The 21682-nt window shown below is 37.1% G+C and overlaps 2 protein-coding genes across 2 annotated transcripts; one reads left to right on the top strand and one right to left on the bottom strand.

The window, feature by feature from the left end:
• Positions 1-452: 452 nt before the first annotated feature.
• On the top strand, positions 453-14050 carry LOC108675087 (mucin-3A; the record flags this gene model as incomplete). Its single annotated transcript, XM_018163074.2, has 8 exons — positions 453-734; positions 1093-1250; positions 1669-1812; positions 3297-3374; positions 6076-6286; positions 6621-8803; positions 8993-9298; positions 9452-14050. Coding segments are annotated over 8 exons (7799 nt in total), but the record flags the coding sequence as incomplete, so codon positions are not given.
• Positions 14051-15513: 1463 nt separating this feature from the next.
• Positions 15514-19245, bottom strand: LOC108675085 (succinate--CoA ligase [GDP-forming] subunit beta, mitochondrial; the record flags this gene model as incomplete). The annotated part of the gene is made up of 8 exons (XM_018163072.2): positions 15514-16061; positions 16334-16493; positions 16694-16797; positions 17137-17249; positions 17795-18121; positions 18369-18521; positions 18686-18785; positions 19083-19245. Coding segments are annotated over 8 exons (1230 nt in total), but the record flags the coding sequence as incomplete, so codon positions are not given.
• Between the last annotated feature and the right edge of the window lie 2437 nt (positions 19246-21682).

Raw genomic sequence — 21682 nt, 5'->3', positions numbered from 1 at the left:
ATCTTACCACACTTTCAACTCTACTGTTTTGCATTCAGAGGAAAAGGCCTCTCAAACAACTGATTTAGAAGTATCTCTAACAGAGAGATCTGCTGAGACATCTTCCAAAAATGTTCATATTCAACCCAAGAGTACTTCTGCAAATGTGTTGTCCTGCCCAGCAAAGACACCTTCTCCCTCCATTTCTGCAATAACAAATCCTATTGTTACTCAATGCATAAGCAATCCAATTTACTATTCTTCCAACAAGTATCCTCATGGTGAACTTAATTCAAGCAGTAAGCCAGAAGTCAGCTTAACTCTCTCTGAAAATATTTTTCATGCCATCCCCATTAACAGGATCAATACAAGTGCTCCAAAAATTACATTCCCTAGTGTGAAATTGATTCCTAGAAGTTCTCAGTATGTTGTAACAAATTCTGCACTGAAAGATTCCACTGTTCGTTGTCCAGTATCACAAATACAGGCAGCTACTGCTGTTGCTTCAGAAAACTTAAGGAATGTTGAAGATAACATCCAAAGGCAAGCCTGGCAGCAGCCTTCATGTTTGTCTCATATTCTTCAAGTTGGGATCCTGCCAGTTCAAGCCATTGCAACTACAACTCAATCTGCAGATGAAGCTATACATGGTTGTATTGAAACGTCAAAGTTGAGAAAAAATTTGCTAAAGATCAAAGTCTACACTGGAACCAGCTTCTTGAAAGACAGTACAGGAAACCAGAATCTGCCTAATGGTGAGACTGCATTTGTTTTAAAATATTAGTGTTATTCTTTCTGTTTTATCCTCCTCAATCTAGGGACCTAGTGAGTTCTTTCAAATCATAAGGTATTACATATTTGTCATTTTTCATCAACTAATTCATTTACTAGAAAATTTAACATTGAATTTTCTCTGTTCAATTCTCAATACTTCAACCTCAATGTGTTTTACCTCGATGGGCTCAATCTGGGATTTGATATCCTTGAGATTTAATCAAATTCTTAAATTTGGTACAAAAATTTATGCCGTGTATTAATCCTTTATGCACTTATTATCAATATTATTTCCAATTTCATCATTGAAAAACCTCTGAAAAATGTCCAATCTTGCAGGTTCTCATGAAGATATTGGGATCACCATTGAGGCCTTGGAAACTGAAGGAATTGACTTAACATCTCTGGTATGTGACCCTTTAAACTCCAGCAAGGAAGGACCATATGTATTTCACTTTCCACCTAATGCTTCAAAAAATAAGAAATCATATTTTAAGGTGAGTTCTCATTGTTTTTATATCACTTCAGTACAAATGCAAGTAATATTAGGTCCCAGTAATGCCAGGCCTTATTTTGAAAACCAAGTGAGTTAATTTTTATTATGCAAGTAATTAAGGAAGTGCTTGCAGGCTACATAGGATATTTGCGTGTTTGGGTATTAGTACACAAAGTGATTGTTCATATGTGCTTGCAAAGCTCATCATTGTTGCAAATTTGTTCTTTGATATCAATGTTCTGGAACTTGATGTTAAGTCTGCATTAAAGTGTCCTAATGTCTAGTAAATTTGCCATGTTATAAATCGTTACATGGAGATGTTTAAGTTTTATATCTTTGAATGGTCTTGAGAATCTTCTCTTGTGTTGGCATGAAATTTGAAGAGCAACTTTAATGATCTTTTTCCAACTTTATTTCAGAAAAAGTCTCCAGATGAGACGCCTTCGTATGAGCGTATATGTGAGGTACTCCAGCGAAACTCTGCTGCTCTGCAGCATAATCCTAATGAAAGTGCCATCAAAATGGTATATGATCCTGAAACAGACAAGAACATTGTTATACAGGTTAGAATTTGCCCTCTACAACTTGCATCTTTATTAGTTTGATGGTTTTGTGCTTTGTGGAACAACTATAAAATTTTATTTGTATGCAATGGAGAATTTTATCATGATGGAAATGAATATTGTCTAACATAAAAATTTGAAATAGCTATCACACAATCTCCAATTTTCTGAAGCTTTTAAACTAAAATAAAAAAAATAAAAAAAATGGAAAACCACGTTTTCTTAATGGACAAAAAAAAAAACATTTATTCCTACATAACATTAAAGTTATGTTAAAGTTAAATGTTATGTAATGTTATGTAAAAGGAAATGTTTTTTTGTCTGTTAAGAAAACATGGTTTTTAAAAGTTTTTTATTTATTTTATTCCATCATTTTTAGTTCAAAAACCAGAAAAATTTGTTTTTTAAAGATGTTTTTTATATTTATTTATTTTCTACTTTTTAGTTTAGCAATTCAAATCAATTTCTAGGGTTGGTAAGTCTGGATGTTTGACAAAAGACTGGATTCCCAACCGTGAAATTTTAATTATTTTTTAACTTTTTTTCAAATTTTTTTTAATTATCACTTCTGATGATCAAATCTTGAATTGTTAGGCTGCATAAGCATTCATGCCAAATTTCAATTTTCTAGGATGCTCAGATGAGCTCTAAATTAAGGTCTGAATTTTTGCTGACAGACAGACAGACACAAAACGAAGCCAAGAATAAATAAATATAAAAAATATTTAAAAAAACACGTTTTTCATGTATTTACAAAACTAAAAATAGTGAAATAAAACAAATAAAAAACTCTTAAAAACCATGTTTCTTAACGGAAAAAAAAACATTTACTCTTACTTAACATTTAAGTTATGTAAAATGTTATGTAATGTTATGTAAGAGTAAATGTTTTTCTTTTTTGTCCGTTAAGAAAACGTGATTTTTAAAAGTTCTTTTTTTGTTTTATTTCACTATTTTTAGTTTTGTAAAAACACAAAAAACGTGGTTTTTAAAAGTATTTTTTATATATATTTATTTTCTACTTTTTAGTTAGCAATTTTAGCAATTCAAATCAATTTCCAGGGCTGGCAAGTGTGGATGTTCGAGAAAAAACTCAATTCCAAACCGCGAATTTTTAGCGTTTTTTTTATTTTTTTTATTAAATATTTTTTAAATTATTATTTCTGATGATCAAATCTTGAATTGTTAGGCAGCATAAGCATGCATGCCAAATTTCAAGTTTCTAGGATGTTCAGAAGAGCTCTAAATTATGGTCTGAATTTTTTATGACAGACAGAGACAGATAGACAGACAGACACGAAACAAAGCTAAGATAAATGTGTTAAAAACGGGGTAATAACTAAGTATAATGCTTAAAAGCAACCATTTCTGTAATCGTAACCTGTGAAAGTTACAATCCTCTCCCACCTGCCATTGTGTCATATGAAAATCTAGAATATTGCTAACTACATCTTTTGATCCCATATTTTTTTACTTTTAACCAGGTGATGGGAATGACAACGTCAAAATCTGTGATGTTTAAAAGTCAAGCAAGAAAATCTAAGAAAACGGCCAATGTAAAGGTGGGTGTCTTTGCAATTTCTCATCATAAATGATGTTCTCTTATGTCAAACAATCACTTTATCATCTTGAGCTCTGACAACTCTATCATCACTCTCTAGATATTGGCCCTTTATTTGATAACCTGCATTACACTGTTCCACAAGCACTTTACTCTGGCTTTGTACACGGCATTACACTAGCTTTCTTGATGCTCTTTCATTCCACAGGCTTCATTTCCACATTAGAATGTGAATGCTTCAGAGATTCTCGACAAAATATCGTGTTTAATCATTGCAATATTAGTATTTATTTTGATAAATAATAAAAAAACATTAATATCTAACATAAAATGGGGTAACTTAGACTCCCGGGGTAACTTAGACCCCTTTTCGTTTTTTTAACAAAAACCCCCAAAACTCAAAAACTATTTGACATAGAAAAATTTTGTCAATGGGCATTAAAGGCCTAATACTGAGGCTACGTAACACAATAGAAAGATTTAAAAAGTTTGCACATGTAATAAGTTAAAAAATTAAAAATGTGACCCACAAAAAAGAGCTATTATTTAAAGCCTGTCATAGTACCCCCTTCAATTTTTTATTTTTTGATAAAATAACTCCAGGTTTTGATGCATTGTAGTAAAACTCTTCTAGTTACATATGCAAATGACAAATTTTAGGAAAGTGTCATAGTTTCCAAATGGGGGGCGCCGCCCCCCAATGGGGGAACTCTGACCACCTAATGGCAGCCATGACGGGGTAACATAGACGGGCTTGATAATTAATTTAAAATGACCATATATAACATATTCTATGTTTTATACACCTAATAATGTTTTTCTTTATGTTTCGGACTCTACAGTCTTGTATATGGTAATTTTAACTTAATTTCCAAGCTGGTCAATATTACCCCTTCATGGCTGACATTAGGTGGTCTAAGTTCCCCCATTCAGGGGCGGCGCCCCCCATTTGCAAACTATGACACTTTCCTCTAATTTCTCATTTGCATATGTAACTAGAAGAGTTCTACTACAATGCACCAAAACCTGGCGTTATTTGGAGTTATTTTACCAAAAATATGATTGATTTTATCACCCAGTCTAAGAAACCCCAAGAGCTATGGTAACAAAGACCATCACTTTTTTTTTAATTACATCAAAACTATGAGAGGCAGGAGCCAGCAATTTATTATGAGTGAATCTAGAGTATAGACCTGTATTTTGCATGTTTCAATTTAAGTTTTATATAGCTAGTAAAAAAAATGGCATCATTTAAAAAAAAGTGGTCTAAGTTACCCCATTTTACAGTAGGTACTAAATAATATATTTATGAAATGAATTTTTATATAATTAACTTTATTTATATGTGGTAATACATAATATTACGTAATATACAATAATTTTAAGTATTATTGTTCACTTGATAGCTTGAAATGGCAGTTCACTGTAAATTTAAAAGCAAAGAAAATTAAACAATAATTCAAAATATCTTNAATATTTTAATTGGAAACATTTTGCAGTCTAGCTCCATCATCAGTTTGAAAATTCTAGAATACAGATACAATCATTTTTTAGTACAGTCAAAATTCAGAAAAACAGAAGTTAAAACATAAATTTTCAAATCAAAGTCAAGGTATGGCAAGACTTATCTATCCACAATTTCAAGTGGTCAAGAGCTAAAGTCTGCATTCAAACTAGGCTTCTGTTTGAAAAAAATACATGTATTTAAAATACGCAAATTGGTAGCACCTGTGCTCTTTCTCAATTGCAATGTTACTAAGTTAACAGCTATTTTTAGTCTGCTGTTTTCCAAAAGTCGATTTTCACTGGTCTATGTACCAGCTTTTTTAGCTTATGTTCATTTCAATATAAATTAAATGGGTTTCAAACACACAGCAGTGGCCTTCATATTTGTTTTACCTTCTATGCTATGCACAAAAATTTGAATTCGCCTCACAAGATTGGTTTTTGTCTTACCTTTTATTTACCCAAATAAAAAATTCATGTCCAAGTGTTACAATGAGGTTGTTCCCGATGATTATTGGAACATTGTTTATTGTTCTGATCCTTGCTTTGGATATGCGTCCAAACTATGTTGAGAGAATCAGAAGTTTTTTGCATTAAATTTTTTTCAGATGGTGATCTTCATGATTTGTTGGTGAATTATTTTAGAATATATTCTTTATTTTGGTACAAAGGTATTCTTCTTAAGGTGGACTATTAAACATGTGATTGTCTTTAACTTATAAATACAGTTGTGCGCGATGTGCGCCTCTGTAGATTGGTATCACATCACGCAACCCATATTATAAACTGGCAGAGCATGAAGTGAGATGTAGGGCTGGCCCTTTAATAGCATGTTGCCCTCATTCGTCTGCGCACTCATGCCGAGCTGTAGCAATATTCGATAGGGACCTAAAGATTTTTTCGTCCAATTCCGGTGTTCCAAGATGCATGTTTTGGAATCCTCATATTTTTTTAAAACGATGGATTTAGGTTGTTTTCTCTGTCTTGTATTTATGAAATTCTTTTATTGTCTCTTTTTAAATTTTGTTTGTACTAACTGATTGTATCTGTATCTTGAAGCATTTGAACTGACGATGAAGCTGGACTCCCGAAACGTTTTCTATGAAGATATAGTGAAGTATTGTGCTATAAAATCTATAATAATAACAATCTAACTACAATCCACAGCTTCTGTTAATATTTATGTTTGTCAGCAGTCTCGGGATAAAAGCAGTGGCTGTGGCAAGAAGGCAGCGGGACTGCAGCGGACCCGCAGTGGCCGCATCAGCCGCCCTCCTCAGCACCGAGTGATGGATTACAAGCTCCTCAAGCCTGTAGATTATGACACCGATCTCGACAACACTCTTGGCTACCACGATTATGACTCCTTACAGTCAGAGACCAATGATCCAAACCAAGCATTTGCAAGTAAGTTTCTTTTTGCACAACTATTGTGAGGCTAAATATTGTCCATTCTTGGACCTGCAGCCACAGACAAACACGAACATTCAACCTTATCAAGACGAACAATTGTCTTGCTGGCACTATAAGTCAGATCACTAATCAATCGTATCAGTCAGATCACTAATTATAAATTTGAACACAGGTGAAAAATAGATTTTATATATATCGCTGCTTATAGCTATTGACGCGGTGACTAATTTCTATAATCAACTGTCCCGTATTTTAGAAGTATTTTGGCGTAAATTTTTCTTGGTTGCTAGCAATTTGTGGTTTAATTACAATACTTGATATTTTTCAGATCTCAATGATGATATCCACCGTAAAAAAAGAAATATCATGTCGCCAGAAGCCCGAGAGCGATACACATGTCTCACGTGCAAAAAACTGTACATGGGCCAGCAGAAGCTGCTCCGACATTATCAGCAATTCCCAAAACATTTCTGCAATAATTCAGTCTCACCAATTCAGATTGAACGTGCATCAAATCAAGCGACACTTGCTCCCAGTTTGAAACATCTACCTAATAAATCCTATGAGTCATCTGTTGATGCTGATTGTTGCATTGTTCATAATTCACTTGGCCCTCAGCAGAATAGTTATAGTTCCACGAACATCTGCCAAACACAATCTAAATTTTGTAATAATGTAGTAAATGGTTCTACATCTAACTGCAGCCAAACCACCCACAAGAGTACTACTGCCAATTTTTCGTCAAACTCTAATCATGAGAATAAGCAACATTTTACCAAGATAAAAAGTGACAAATCATCAAATATCACTACTGTTCGGAAGATTGGACATAGTCATAAAGAGACTAATGTTCTGGCATTGAAAATGTCACTACTCCCAGACGAGATAGCTTCTGATTGGCTCAGTGAGAGACCTGTCGTTGGCTTATCTGAGGGGAATGATGTCGCAACTTCTGATGGCGACGTAGTGTGTACTGCAGAGACTACAAAACGAGGATCTTCTATTGGCATTAATGTTGTAAAATCTGATGAACCTGAGTTTAAAGTGGATTCTAATGTTCAATGCAACAACATCGACGATGCTAATAAAGCGGTAATCTCTCGACTGCTTGAAATGTCTTCACAAACCAAGTGCTATCAAACTGGTGACTCACTCGCTGATCCAGAACTCTCATTAGCTTCAAGCTCTACACTGCAACTTCCTGTCAGTTTTACTGTACAATCTACAAAGGATGACTGTTTGGTTCAAACGAAAGCAACAGATAAAGAATCTTTTGACCAAATCCTGCCGTCAAAATACAAGACCTCAACGTCTTGTATTTTCGAGTCTCCATCGCTTAGTGCCTCCTGTGTTAGCACCACCTTTAACATTGGAGGCTTTTCCACCTCGTTTGCAGCAGATGATTTGGTTTCGATCGTCGATTCGAGTGATTCATTACAGATTAATAACTCATTTGTAGCGGCTGATCTGGAGTCGCTCAAGCCTCTCGTCAAACGTGAAGATTTTCAAGCTGAGTCTGATTCAAAGAAATTGGACCCCAGCTTCGAATCATTAATGAACAGCAACGGCTGCGCGGATTCTGAAAGCAAGGCTGACACCAGTGGTATAAGTGCTCCAAAAATGAAAAGGAATTTTGAAGTAAGCTCACCTGAAATATCCAATCCGTCTTTCTCGTTACCCCCCTTCAGTGACTTCGATGACGTCATGAGCAAACAAGAACTGGAATCGTCATCTTTGACTGACAGCAATAGCTTATTCGTAGCCGAGGTTCCTCCACTAACTTTGTCTTTGACGAATACAGCCGCTAAAAATAACGAGAAGTTGAGCGCCAAGACCAGCACGGCTCTCAGCCCCACGCCAGGCACCAGACCCACTGACGGTAATCCTGAACCATCGTTGCCCTTCGAAACAGATTGCGGTGTGCAGACGCCCCGATCTTCGCTCCTACCGTCCGCTAATCTTCTATATTCGACGCTACCATTTGTGTCGACATCTCCTGCGAAGGCTGCTGGCTCCAGTGTACTTGTAAGCCCTGCGGCTATCGAAAAATCCCAGTCAAAGTTAGACAACTCATTTAGTAAATCACTTGCCAAACCTGACGCTATCTGTGCGAAAGCAACTGATAAAATTTCCCAAAAAAATTCAGCACTAAAAGTTCACATTAAAAAGAATTCAAATGATGAATATTTTGCTGTGACGCAACTTGATCCAAATAACCCTAATTCTGATTTTGAGCCCGTCGTTAATACCTGTTCACCTAATCTTCCTTCGAGAAGCGCTCTGACGACCCAGGTCTCTGAATCAGATGAAACTTTGCGCCCAGCTACCGCTGCCCTGGTCCCTCTCGACAACTATAATTCTGTTAAACCTTTTGATGTTCAATTGTCTAAAACAAACAGTCGAGGTAAGACCCGAGGCCGAGGAAGAGGTAGAGGAAGAAGCCAGAAGTGCGGCACTGCTTCACCTCCTGTAATCCCTGGGGCATCTTCAGCAACTGATGCTCTAAGTACTGTAAGTATTTCATTTAATAACTAATGATATTAAGAACATGATGTAACTTGATGAAATCAGATATTAAGTCTTGTTTGCTCTACATAGCTGTAGCTGAAATATAAATTCATTGTTGGAACGGATTTTGCAGTTTAATTGGTATAATGGTACATACATCTTCTGTTCCTAACTCAGAATGTTGTTTTCAAGGTTATAAGCTCCTTATCTGCGACTGAGATAGCCGAAGCAGTGTTTCCTCGGCTCGTGCGTGACTTGTCTCCTTGGGAGCTCTTGTGCCATCAAGCTGCATGCGTATCATCTATTACTCCGACTAACCAGTCTTCTACGTGCGCTAAGAAAACTCCTCAGCTTGAGAGAATATCAACTGCAGCTGCCTTGCTTTCAAAGATGCTGCACCAGTGTGGTTTGGAAGTGAAGAAGGCACTACAGTCTTCTACTGGACATCCAGATGAGGCCAATGATGCTAACAAAAATGGAGTAGCAGCTTCTATGGAGGTATGTTCGAGAGCTCTTTTTCCATTGAAAAAATTTTCTATGACATTTGCTCTGCAAGTTCGCTGAAATGGAAGTGGCCACTTTAACAAATCTGTGATATTTATTCATGCAGGTCCGCCGTAAAGATTATTATTCCGTTTTATTTTTCAACAGATACCTGCGAACGTTGGAATCGCAATTGGCATAGAACTGGACAAATACCAACACAAGGTTCAGATTGCCAAGTCTGCCGAGATGACATCTTCTTCGCAGCTGAATTCTCAGCCAGAAGATAGACGTATTCTTTTGAACGAGAACTCTACTCAAGAAGTTAAAGTGAAGGGCGCAGGAGAGAAATATCACGGGTCTAAAGGACAAAACGTTGCTGATAGCGAGTCACAGATATTTGTCACACCACACACGTCAAGTTTTACGCTAGAATCGACGGTGGCTGTGGCTTCATGTCATGCCACGCCGAGCGTTCCCCGAACTACCGACACTGATACTAATCAGGCACTGTCCTGTGAGATTTTAGGGATTCAGAAAGATGCAGGCGAATATATGACCAAGATAAGGCAACCACATTCTGTCCAGCATCTTCAGTCGCCGTCATCTGTTGGTCCAGATTTCACTGGTGCTTTTGTAGACACTGCTGAATGTCACATGAAATCTGCATTATGCAATCCACAAAAAATATCACCTCGATCAGAAACGCCTTTAGTTGATAACAAACTGCGTGTTAACGGAACAGCAGAATCGTTTCATTCGAATCTAGAATCTAATGCCCAATCGATTACTTCTGGTTCGGACAAACTGTCCTCGAACGAGGCCTCGTTATCCGACTCACAATTCGCTTCGAAAAATAATGAATGCATATCTGCTACTTTGGCAACCGGCATCCGCCAACAGTTGAAAGAACAGTTGTTTAACGCTAAAACCAAGTCAAGCAAAACGAGACATTCCTCTAATGCCCATTCCTGCGCTAAAGTGCGAAGCGATCCTTCTTTTGATGCGACGTTTTCCGACAACTCCAGAGGCGATCCCCTGCTGGGATTTTCCTCGAATGCCGTTGGGTGTACGCAACAAGTGACTGCTTCATTCCTCATTAATAATTCGTCTAGTGAGAAACTGCATCCTGCATCTAATCTGAACCATAAAAACATGGTAGCGTCTTCACAGCCAAGACAATTGCCGGATCGCGAAGACAAAGTGGTACCGTCACCTGTTGAATTTTCTCCACTTTCATTTTCAGAGTGCACTACGTCTTACGACCTTAATTCTTTCCTTCTTCAAGGTAGTACGCCTCCTCGGGATGCTACTGCAGTAACTAAAGCGTCTTTCCGTATTACGCACGACAACACACCTGTATCCCAACTCTGTGACTCGGAAAATTTTACTTTGAATTCTGCGATTGCACCAAACATTTCGAACTTACCACCACCACAACCAATGCCTTCTGAAGAAACTCTTCGTGATTCAACCTTGAATATTGCTGGTTTTGTCGTGCCGCCATCTACATTACCAGTGAGCATTCAAAGTGACACTCCAGCGCATGCTATTGATGCTCCTGCTGGTCCATCATGTACACAAAGTAATGTGGACGAACAGTCATTCAATTCGGATAATTTTAATTACGATGGTAAAATTGAGTCGAGTTCATTTGCAAGTAAGTCAAATTTTTTGAGAAGTGACGTGCGATATGATTGTCCCAACTCAACAAACTATATTCCGAGCTCTGTGTTCGATACTTTCTACGTGCAACCCTGCAGTCTGCCTAACGCCGTTTCCAAGTTGCCAACTTCTGTCCCTGAAAATCCTTCAGCTTATGTTTCTATTCATGTATCTTCCGTTGGCAGTACCAAGGCTTCATCTCCACCGCCTAAGAAACTAAAAAAGCAATCGAAAGATAAAGGACGTACATCATTTCTATCTAAGTTCACCAATGCCAACTTCAAAGAAGTAGTCGATCCTTCGTCAACGTGTCAGCCCATAACATCTCTCATTCATTCGCAATCTCAGGCTGAAAAAAATAAGAAAGGCGAAGAAAAGAAAAATGGGTCAAATTCTCATAAGAAGAAAAGTTCTAAAAAGAGGGATTTGTTAGTGTCAGTTGCAAAAGTTAGTATAAATAATGATAATAGTGCAGCATATGGTCCACTGCAGGCTGCTACTTCATCTCATATTTCTGACAACGGTTCGAGTGTCACTCCTCCCGCTACCTCACCAATAGCAGCACTCCTGCAGTCATCATTCCACTCAGTACTGTCGCAGGATGCCGCAGGAGTGACCTGCAGTCAACAGTCCGATGTTAGTAATCATTTTGCTGCAACCCTTAGCCCGGATATTGGTGTATGTCCCGTCTCTAGGTCTTTGGCTGGTCGAGGTTTCGCACTAACTGGATCATCTGAAACGCCTCCATTGGTCAACTCATTGGATCATTCCAGTTCTCAAACTGTCGTGTCTCCTGCTGGCTTCCATCCTGCTCTGAGTCCCACTCAGAGTTTCACTTTTCCCATACCAGCTTGTGGAGGAAATGGTAGCCTATCATCAATGGAGGGGAATATTATGCCCATTGGCAATTCGATTTCTTCTACCTTCGATGGAAATGTAAGCATTAACGGTACCACATTTATTACTTCTCTGTCTTCGCACGTTATGATCCCCAACACTCAGTGCATTAATGTGTCGGCGCCGAGTTTCAATTCGATGTCTCTTTCTTCTCATCCTCCATATCTTACTCTTCCGACCATCTCATCTCCGAAAACCGTCTGCTCTACCCCTTCCTTCGGCACTTCACCTGCCCCTCCATACTTCATGTCATCTTCACTTCCTTCGTCATATTCATACATCATCGGTTCAAACTTGAACCAAAGAACTCTAATGCGAAGTACATCTAGTATGATTCCCATTGCAAGAACACCTCCTCCTTCAATTCAAAATTCGAGTAGTACTTCTCCTATCCTAAATTCGTTCATTTCAAGCTTGCCCAGGATCACGTCTCCTGTTATAAATCAAGACGGTTCTATGCTCTATACTTCCTCAAGAATAGCTGCCGGCTCTTCGATGAGTCCACCATTGACTTCTCTGCTGCCCGCTACTCATGGTAGCATTTCTGCGTCTCCCGTGAGCCATGCCAGTAGTCCATTCAGTGCTACCACGTACGTCTCCAGGGCTGCTTGCTACACACCCTTAAGAGGAATTACTAGACCTCTCCTATCCCCCACCACCTTGCTGGGCCTACCATTCTCTTCTGTAAGTCCGGATATGGCTAACCTTGAGCCTCCTTTGCCCTCAAACTCTGGAACAATACCCGCTCTCAGTGAATTAGAACTGACCTCAGATGATCTCCCTCGCCTTTTGTCGACGGGCGATAACAGTAGCCAAAGTTGTGGTGCATCAAAACTACTAGACACAAATACCGCTGATCTTACCGAGATGATACAGAAGCTTCAACAAGAAACCGCCAATTCCGAATGTCTCGGAAATAGTGTCGCTCAACTTTCAGCTCCCATTACCAACGATTGTCGCCCTCCTGCTCCAAGTTTCAGCGGTGTCCTTCAGTCAAAGTTATCCGATTGTGATGCTATTTGTGAGATTAATTCTCCGCCCAACGATGCCGGAGTCGTGACAACTTGCGTAGAATCATGCTGTGGAAATTTATCTTCTTCCAGCCAAATTATTCTTCCCCCTTCCGCGTCCTTGATTTCTTCTCAATCCGCTATTTGTCATCCAAATGTTTTGAGAGATCTCGACTTCTCTGTCCCTTCGTTAGCTGCAAGCTGTTCCATGATCACATCTTTCACTGATGTGCTTTCGACCGATGAGCATTTTTCAAACTCGAAATCATCTCGGCAATCTCCGTCTACCGAGTGCACTCTGACAAATATTGGTTCGGATCTTCACGCTGAAGCCGTTCTAGGTCAAAGTTCATCACACGTGATGAGACAAGTCAGCTCGGAGCAAGACACCGCTAACACATTGGCAAATAATAAGACACCATTGAATATAGCTCAACACCTCCAAAATTCCACCAATTCCGTTGCAATGGTCAGATCGGCCTCAAAGCCTAAGAGACGTTCACGTACCAATAAAACAATTGCAGTGCACAACGGAATCAAAAGAACCAACGTTAGAAAAAATTTAGAAATCGTTGAAGGTGACGAGTCATTTCTTTCCCAAAAAGCTATCGGGAATACGCCAGAAATTTTTATTGCTAACAGAGCCAAATTACTTCTGAGTTCAGGTACTGAGTCTGGGTACTGTAATCGTCATGGCTCAGACACCAACTCAACTGATGCTACCCATAATGTCATCGCAGAGCGTGGCAACGAAACTCTTTTCCAGAATGACCAAAACATGCACAATTCGGACATGCAAAATAATTTTCGTACAGTTCCTCGGAGTTCGATAATATCCCAAGAAAATACAAGTATCCCTTTTTGTGAATCTGACTCTGGTGGAAATTTTTGCAACTTTTCTCACGACCTGAACGGAGTGACCGAATCTGCTTATCCTATCGCCACCACCAGTTCTGAAGATGATCCATCTTCGTGCCATACGACGTCGTCTTCGGAAATAACCATGAACACAATTTACAATGATTATCAGTAGCTTATGTCACTTTCCCAAACGTTCCATTATTAACTTGGTGTCTTACGAATATGGGCGCAACTTTCCTACAAGCTACACACAAGAACTCCATGCACTGACGATCCTCAGCATTGAAATTGAGGGGAAATGTAAGTGGGTTTTGTTTCCTGGTGCTAATATTTTCTACATTTTGAAAGAGTATATTCGATAAACTTGTGTTCTTCATTTTTTAAAGGCATGGGCTTCATTACGAGCGTTGCAATTGATTGACAGTATCTTGCTGCAAGTGTTCTACACCTTTTGAAGGGTGATTATTGCTCGCAAAGAGCATTTCCTTACCTGATTTTGTTACCTATCGCTTTTTACAATTCTAGTCGTTCAAATTTCGCTAAGGTGAACAGGATCTCACGAGGGCATGAAATTCTGCCTAACTCTGCTAATGTTCGTTAGCGGTGTGCGGCAGGGTCCTCATATCAGGTTAGCATTTTTGTTCTCATATCAGGTTAGCTTCGCGTTGTCCAGGGTAGATAATCTTGACAGTTCGAGAATCCCGTTATTCCAAGTCCAAAAATACATTCATGTATTTTTTATATTTAGTTACTAGTATATATTAAAGAACAGATTCAATCAAATATTTCAAATTAGTCCGCTCGCGTAAATCGATCATTTATTTCCCTCTTCTATCTATATGCCTACGATGTTTCTACGAAGTTAGTTCTATGAACCCTTCACTGAACCTTCGTTGAATTTTTGCTAATCATATTGATGAACACATGCGACGGCATATGATTTGCAATGTAAATATTATTAATATTTTTCAGAATAATTCTAGATTTATAATGAGCTTTGCGAAGTTAATGACCAACGTCATTGTTAACATTTAGGATGTGATGAAAGTTTAACTTTCAACGTTTGCTGTTGTTGAGTAGATATTCTTCTAGCTTCGATGCGACATAAAACACGAGTGGTAGCAAGGAATATTCTAGTCAATAATAACGTCATTCCTGGATAAGATAGTTTAAGTGCTGCTAGGGACCTGGCTTTGAGTGGTGTAGACTGTTCAAATTTGATGTGGGTTCTGATTTGTCAATGTGGATTCTGTAGTTGTTAATTAGTTAAGAGGTTAAGAAATGTCGATTTATTGAAGAGTTTTGAACGAAGTCTTTCTTAGCCGGTGAAAGGTTCGTGATAATGTAAACTTATCCGATTTCCTCTTTGACGTTTTCCTGTTCAGTGTACGTTCTAATTTTTGTAGTTCGTGGAGGTAGACACGTTATGTTTCACTATCAACATTTTTGTGATAAGCTAATGTTTACGTCCGCTTGGATGTTCAAGGGGCATGTGTTAGTTAAGTGGCACTAGCATCACGTATTGTAATGCACGCGTTGATTATGACTTACACAGCCGGAGCTTCAGTTAAACGTGGAAATAAAATCTAATTGCTAACATGTAAATAATATGAGCACCGTTGATGGCCTGCGTGTGATCATCAGACTATTGCCACGTTATTTATAGACTTTCTCATCGGACATTTTTTATCACGATATTTTGGAATATAATTATCGATTAGTACCATGATTCACTATTGAAAGATGATTATTCTTCTCTGAAATAAGTCAGCAAATGTTCAAAAATGAAAAGTTTGGTGATCATTTCTTTTATTGAAAAATAGTTTATAAATAAATCGTAAAATGACAAACTGAATATCAGTATCCCGCTATCAGATTGTAACTACATTGGAGCTTCATTATAAAATCACATTAGTCACCAAGAGTACACAAATTACCTTCTGCCAAGTTTCGCTTATCGCTTGTTTTGTTTTGTTTATTTAAAAAGCACAATATTAGTCAGTTACTTAATGAAAAACTGAAGACTCATTGAAGCATCAGCGATATTCCTACTGATTGCAGAGTAGCAACTAACTTTGATTAAATATTCTCATAAAAAAAGTGAGCTGCCTTAAACGAGAAAGTTTCGACGAGGCTTACATATTACACCATCCCAAATATATAAATATATGAAAAGGCATCAACAGTGGAAATGTGATGAAGCAACATAATTTACAATCTCGGCCTAACGATCTCTCATTGTATGGCAGCCACAGCTTTCTTCGCAGCTTCGTCAAGATCGCCAGCTGATTGAATAGGCAGGCCAGATTCCGCCAGGATGCGTTTTGCCTCAGCAACATTAGTACCTGCAAAATTAGATTCTTGGAAAATTCGTAGATTATCAGACCTCAAGTCTTTCTGGAACATATTTTGAACTGATGTACACGAGAATGAACATGAAGAAACGATGATACAAAAACGTTCATCCCAATTTAATATTGTCTTGTATTTGAAACGTACGTTGCTTTCGTCATTTGTGTACAACGATGCAACACTGACCGACACTTTTTGACTTGAAATGTAATGAAATTTAATTTTTCACATTAAAGCATGACACAGCTTAAAGATGAGAACTCACCCTCGAGCCTAACAACAAGCGGGACTTTCAAGTCAATGTTTTTGAAGGCGCTCACGATGCCATTGGCTATGGTGGCGCAGTTGACGATGCCACCAAAGACGTTCACGAGAATGCCACGCACAGAAGGATCCCCGCTCAAAATACGGAAAGCTTGATACACCTGCAAATAAATCAACATTCATCACAGGTATTTTAAAATATCGTTTATTAATAGTTCATAAAGGTGCAGCAGACTGCAGAAACTTGTATCTGTTGAGCAACGGTTTTCTGCTGTTTTTAGCGTCAAAATAAAATAAAGCTGACGATCATATTTGCGAGCACAATTCCCCAGATAAATTTGTTTTAATACTTTCCACACACCTGATCTTCGTTCACTCCACCTCCCAAATCTAGGAAATTAGCAGGTACGCCCCCGTGTAGCTGAATGATATCCATCGTGGCCATTGCAAGACCAGCTCCGTTCACTGGAACAGGAAATTTATTCACAAGCTAGCTTCTCATATTGCACATTCAACGAAGCTGTAGACGGGATAGTCAAAGCAATTTAACTAGGAACTAGTTAAATTCTAATGAAGCATTTTGACCGTGAAGAAACTAGTATAATTTTAGATTACTTGTTAAACATGAAGTACGAATATAAGTGAAGATATGATTTTTTTATTAATATTGGATACATTTTGAATTTTCTTACAAGGTTTACTACACGGAGAAAGTTGTAAAATCGGATACTTATTTTCAATTTTTCGTAGCCTAAAACAAACACACCGAGCTTGGGATTGATGACACGGTCCGCTGGGACTCACCAAGACAGCCTATATTTCCATCCATGCTAATGAAAGTCAGGTTGTGGCTTGCAGCATCGACCTCGCGGGGATCAGATTCAGAAGTATCTTCAGATGCAAATATTTCCTTCTGTCTGTTATTGTTGAAACATTAAAATATTAAGAATCAATACAAGACATCATTAATTTTTAGCATCATAATATTGCTTACGAGCAAGTGATTCTGATGATCCAATTAATCTGCTGAAAAACTTCATGTGCACAAGGATATTACTTTGTGTTCAATCAACTTTTTTATGTTTGATGAATAATATACCATGGTTATCTTGCAGTAAACGATTCATGGATCTAGAAATAGATCGAAAATCTTACACAATATCATTTAGCCTCCAGATCGGCATAATACTTCATTCAAAACCATCAAACGTGAGATCCATATAAACTAATTATTAAAACATATAAAATTAACTGTAATAATAATCAAGTTAACTATTATTACAGGATTGCCATAACCATGAATTCCACTGGCATCTGCTAGCTTATTACACTACAAATTTGGACTATCAAAGCTGTACCAAAATAATTTCCACATTTTGTTTAAAAATATTGGCAGAATGAAAACATTGCACATTAAAAAATGTCATTGACAATTGAATTGATCAACTAACTTGCAGTTTACCTGAACTGGGCATTATCATCAAACTGAATCTTGGCATCCACAGCAACCACGCGGCCCTCTGGAGTCTCTATCAAAGGATTAATCTCGATCTGCGTGGCATCCACGTTCAAAAACATCTTCCAGACGCTCATAACTTCTTGAGCACACTTTTTACGCAGAGAATCCTTGAAGTTCAGGAAATCTGCTACTTGTAAAGCCTTCTCTTCAGTAATACCTTCAAAAATATCAATTGGCAGTGTCAAAAGCCTTTCAGGAGTTTTCTCAGCAACTTCTTCAATATCAACACCACCGTCAGGACTGGCTAGCACTACGGGGCCATTGTGGTCTCTGCCCAAACAATCCAATCGTCTTAAATTAGTTGCCTCACAATGCATTTCAAAAAAGTTGCTGGGTAATTAATATCTGTAGGAAATTGGAGAAAATTGTGCTATGAAAGTAACTAAACACAAAATTTCTTTCAATTAAAAAATGTACACTGAACCTAATACAAAAACAAACATGAAATAAATCAAATAAAGAATTTTATTGAGTTATTGATATACCTAGCCAGTAATTAAATTTTTAATTTCATTACCTGTCCATAAGGATACAAAGATAAGTTTCTCGGAGAATGTCCACAGATTCAGCCACCATGACTTTCCTCACAAGGATGCCATCAGCAGGAGTCTGCTTTGTGATGAGTTTGTGGCCCACCATTTGCTCAACTAGCTTGGCCACCTCATTAGCACTGCTCAAATTACAGGTATGATTAGAATTTCATCAAACTACCAATGCTACACTTATAAATGACTTGTAAATTGAGTGAACATCAAAACTGATTAAATATAGACAAAGATAGAAAAAATGGAGGTTAAAATGAATAATTTTCTAAATGCATACGTGATAGCTTACTCTTTTGTTAGGTGAACACCACCTTTGAAACCAGTGTCAAAGTGTCCCTTGCCTCGTCCACCTGCTAATATCTGAGCTTTGACAACATACTCAGCAGCTCCTGCAAAATAAAAAAAGATGAAATCTGTTCAACTTTGTTGAACAGATTTTCAGCTCTTTAATGTATATTCATAACTGATACAAACACCTCCACTCTATCATGGGTAAAATAACGGCACTGAAGAACAAATTATTCCAGAAGTTTGATTGCTATAGTTTCGTCTTCCAGCAGAAAAAATGTGTTTAGTATTGTAAATATTTCAAGGATGATGAAATATAATTCCAAGTTGAGAATAGAACAAAAATTAGTTTAAAAAATGAGGTTAACTTTAGGTTGGATACAAAACTAAATACTAACCTAGACTTGTTGATGACTCAAGAGCATATTCTGCTGAATCCAACAATTTGAATTTTTGAATAGTAACTCCATGGTTGTCCAAGAGGACCTTGCTTTGATACTCCAGTAAATTAAGATGACGAACTGGAACTTGTAGCACAGAAATCTGTGGAATTTTTTTCATTAAATTTTTTGCATGAATTATCAATTATTTATCTAACACTTTAATGGGCAGATATAAAAACAATTAAATTCACATTTCCATACAACACTAATGGAAGTATGACAAATTCAAAGAAGAATGTATTTGCATGTGAACTTCTAGCACTTTTGTATACAGCAGCCACAAACTGCAATTGATACATTTATTAGCTGTAAAATTCTACATGTATAATGCAGGTAGTGTGGTTTAATTCAATAACCTCTTATTAAGTGGTTATTGACCAGGGAATTATTTGATTTACATTTTCAGGATCGAACAGATGACATTGGTCAAACAGATGACATGGTCAAACAAAATGCAGGTTTAGAGAAGCAATTTTAGTTTATTAATGATGTTTTGAATGTGCCATCTTTCATTTTCAAGTTATAGAAAGCATTGAATAAAAAAATTTTGATGGAAACATGTACATGACACAACACAAAAATTTGGTATCATGAAAATAATTCCAAAACAACCTCAAAGTTCAGAAAATTGGATACTGTCAAATGGGGTAATAAGGGACAGTTTTGAGCATTTTTTGTTAATAACTTCTTACCATGAAACATTTCCTAAACGAGTTTGGGCTCATTTTATATGTCTTTATGAGGGCTATTGTAGGGCATCTCTGAAAAAATTTCATATGCTATTCGTAAGGTGCCAGCCGTAAAATAAAAGCATCCCAAATATCCCCTGGGAATGGGGTAATTTGGAGCACTTGAAATAAAACTCAATTTTAAAATGTTTGAAGCATGCAGAGTGTACACATCCACTACTAACCTACTGTAGTTCTTCTCTTCCATTCTATATGATGTAGATATAGAATAAATGAAATTTTCTGTGATTTTTACTTGTTTTTTAGTGCATTTTCTCATTTATGGAAAAAATGCACTATTGTGCTCGCCATGTCCACGGCTAGTTTCAAATCAGCAGCTGTATAGCATTTCTTAGGTATCTGTGCTTACAGGACTGCTTGTAATTTTGCACCATTTTAATTGGGTCAAGTGAATTCACTATAACAAAAAAATATCATAACAAACATACCTGAAACAGAAAGTAATATTTTAGTGACAACCATCATATTTTTTGGAGAAATAAATCATAGTTTAGGCTAACCACTTCTCATTCTATGTTGCTTGGTGCACAATTCTATCTATGACATTCTCTGCACAATTTTGTGCTGACCGAAGATGCATATTTTTTATTAGGTGAACTTTTTTTGCTGACCGAGTTAGCTGTAATCAAAGTTTTTTGTTTTTAATTGATTTTTTTATAATTGGGGCCCTTTAGGTGTCACTTATTGCCCCATTGTGTGGAAATGGCTGCCATTTTTTAAATGAGCTATGCAAAATCACGTTTTAAAGCAACACATGTGTGCAACTTTTATGTCAGTACTTAAATTTTTTTAACCCTTTCCCAGGCAGACATAGAAATTCAATGAAATTGTAATATTTGATGATTGTACTTAAAAGTTTGACCAATTCTAAGATATATTTACTCCTAAGCATTCCTAAAAATTTCTCGTATATAAGTAATAAATTACAATTAATGAAGGGATCATATATGGGGCTTTGCTGGCTTAAAGTAAAAAATATTTGTTGATTTTGCCATTGAAAGTTTACTACTTAGAATGTACAAACAACTTGACTGCTCTTTTATTCTTGTATTATAACACATACCTACAGAGGAAGCAATCAAGATGAACAAAATTATAGGTATATTTAGTATTTTATGGCAAAATATTTCCAGACCATACATATAATGAGACATCCATGCCGCATATAAAGAGTCGCATTCATATACCACATATACCTAAAACTTGTGAAAAAATTATCAGTAAGAATTAGCATTGGTGAAGGACATGTTATTGTCTGGGTCAGTGCAGAGATCATTGTGCTTGCAACTGCATTGGCTCTATGTTCTGTAGCAAAGGAAATGCCAAGAGCTTGGACTGCAGTCAAAGCCTAGGAAGGCATCAAGTGGTAAACTATAGGTACCTTAGACTGAAAAAAATTACTTGAATCATAGTATGGCTAACCACTAAGGGTTAACAAATATATTTACCAAGCGCTGTATAAATTTACCTCTAGAGGGCATATGTCCAAAGCGGGCATAGGCACTTCTATCTCTAGGCATTGGCGGGCGCATGCATATACATGATCACACTATTTTTCGCCATCTTATTTAACCATCTTGCATTTGCTTCAAGTAAATGGCAACATAATCAGTCAATAAAGCAAGTTTTTATCTATGATACTCGCAACTATCATGGGACTTACCTACAGTTCTTCACAGGGTTGGCGATTTTTTTGATTTTTTAAAAAAATAAAAAAAATAAAAAATCAATGATTTTTTTTATTTTTTCATGATTTTTTTGATTTATTTGATTTTTTTGATTTTTTCAACTTTTTTGTCTTTTTGA

Source organism: Hyalella azteca, unplaced genomic scaffold, assembly GCF_000764305.2.
Source record: "Hyalella azteca isolate HAZT.00-mixed unplaced genomic scaffold, Hazt_2.0.2 contig3327, whole genome shotgun sequence".
Taxonomy (NCBI): Eukaryota; Metazoa; Arthropoda; class Malacostraca; order Amphipoda; family Hyalellidae; genus Hyalella; species Hyalella azteca.
The sequence above is the reverse complement of the archived record's forward strand: the minus strand, read 5'-3'. Positions and strand labels throughout refer to the sequence as shown.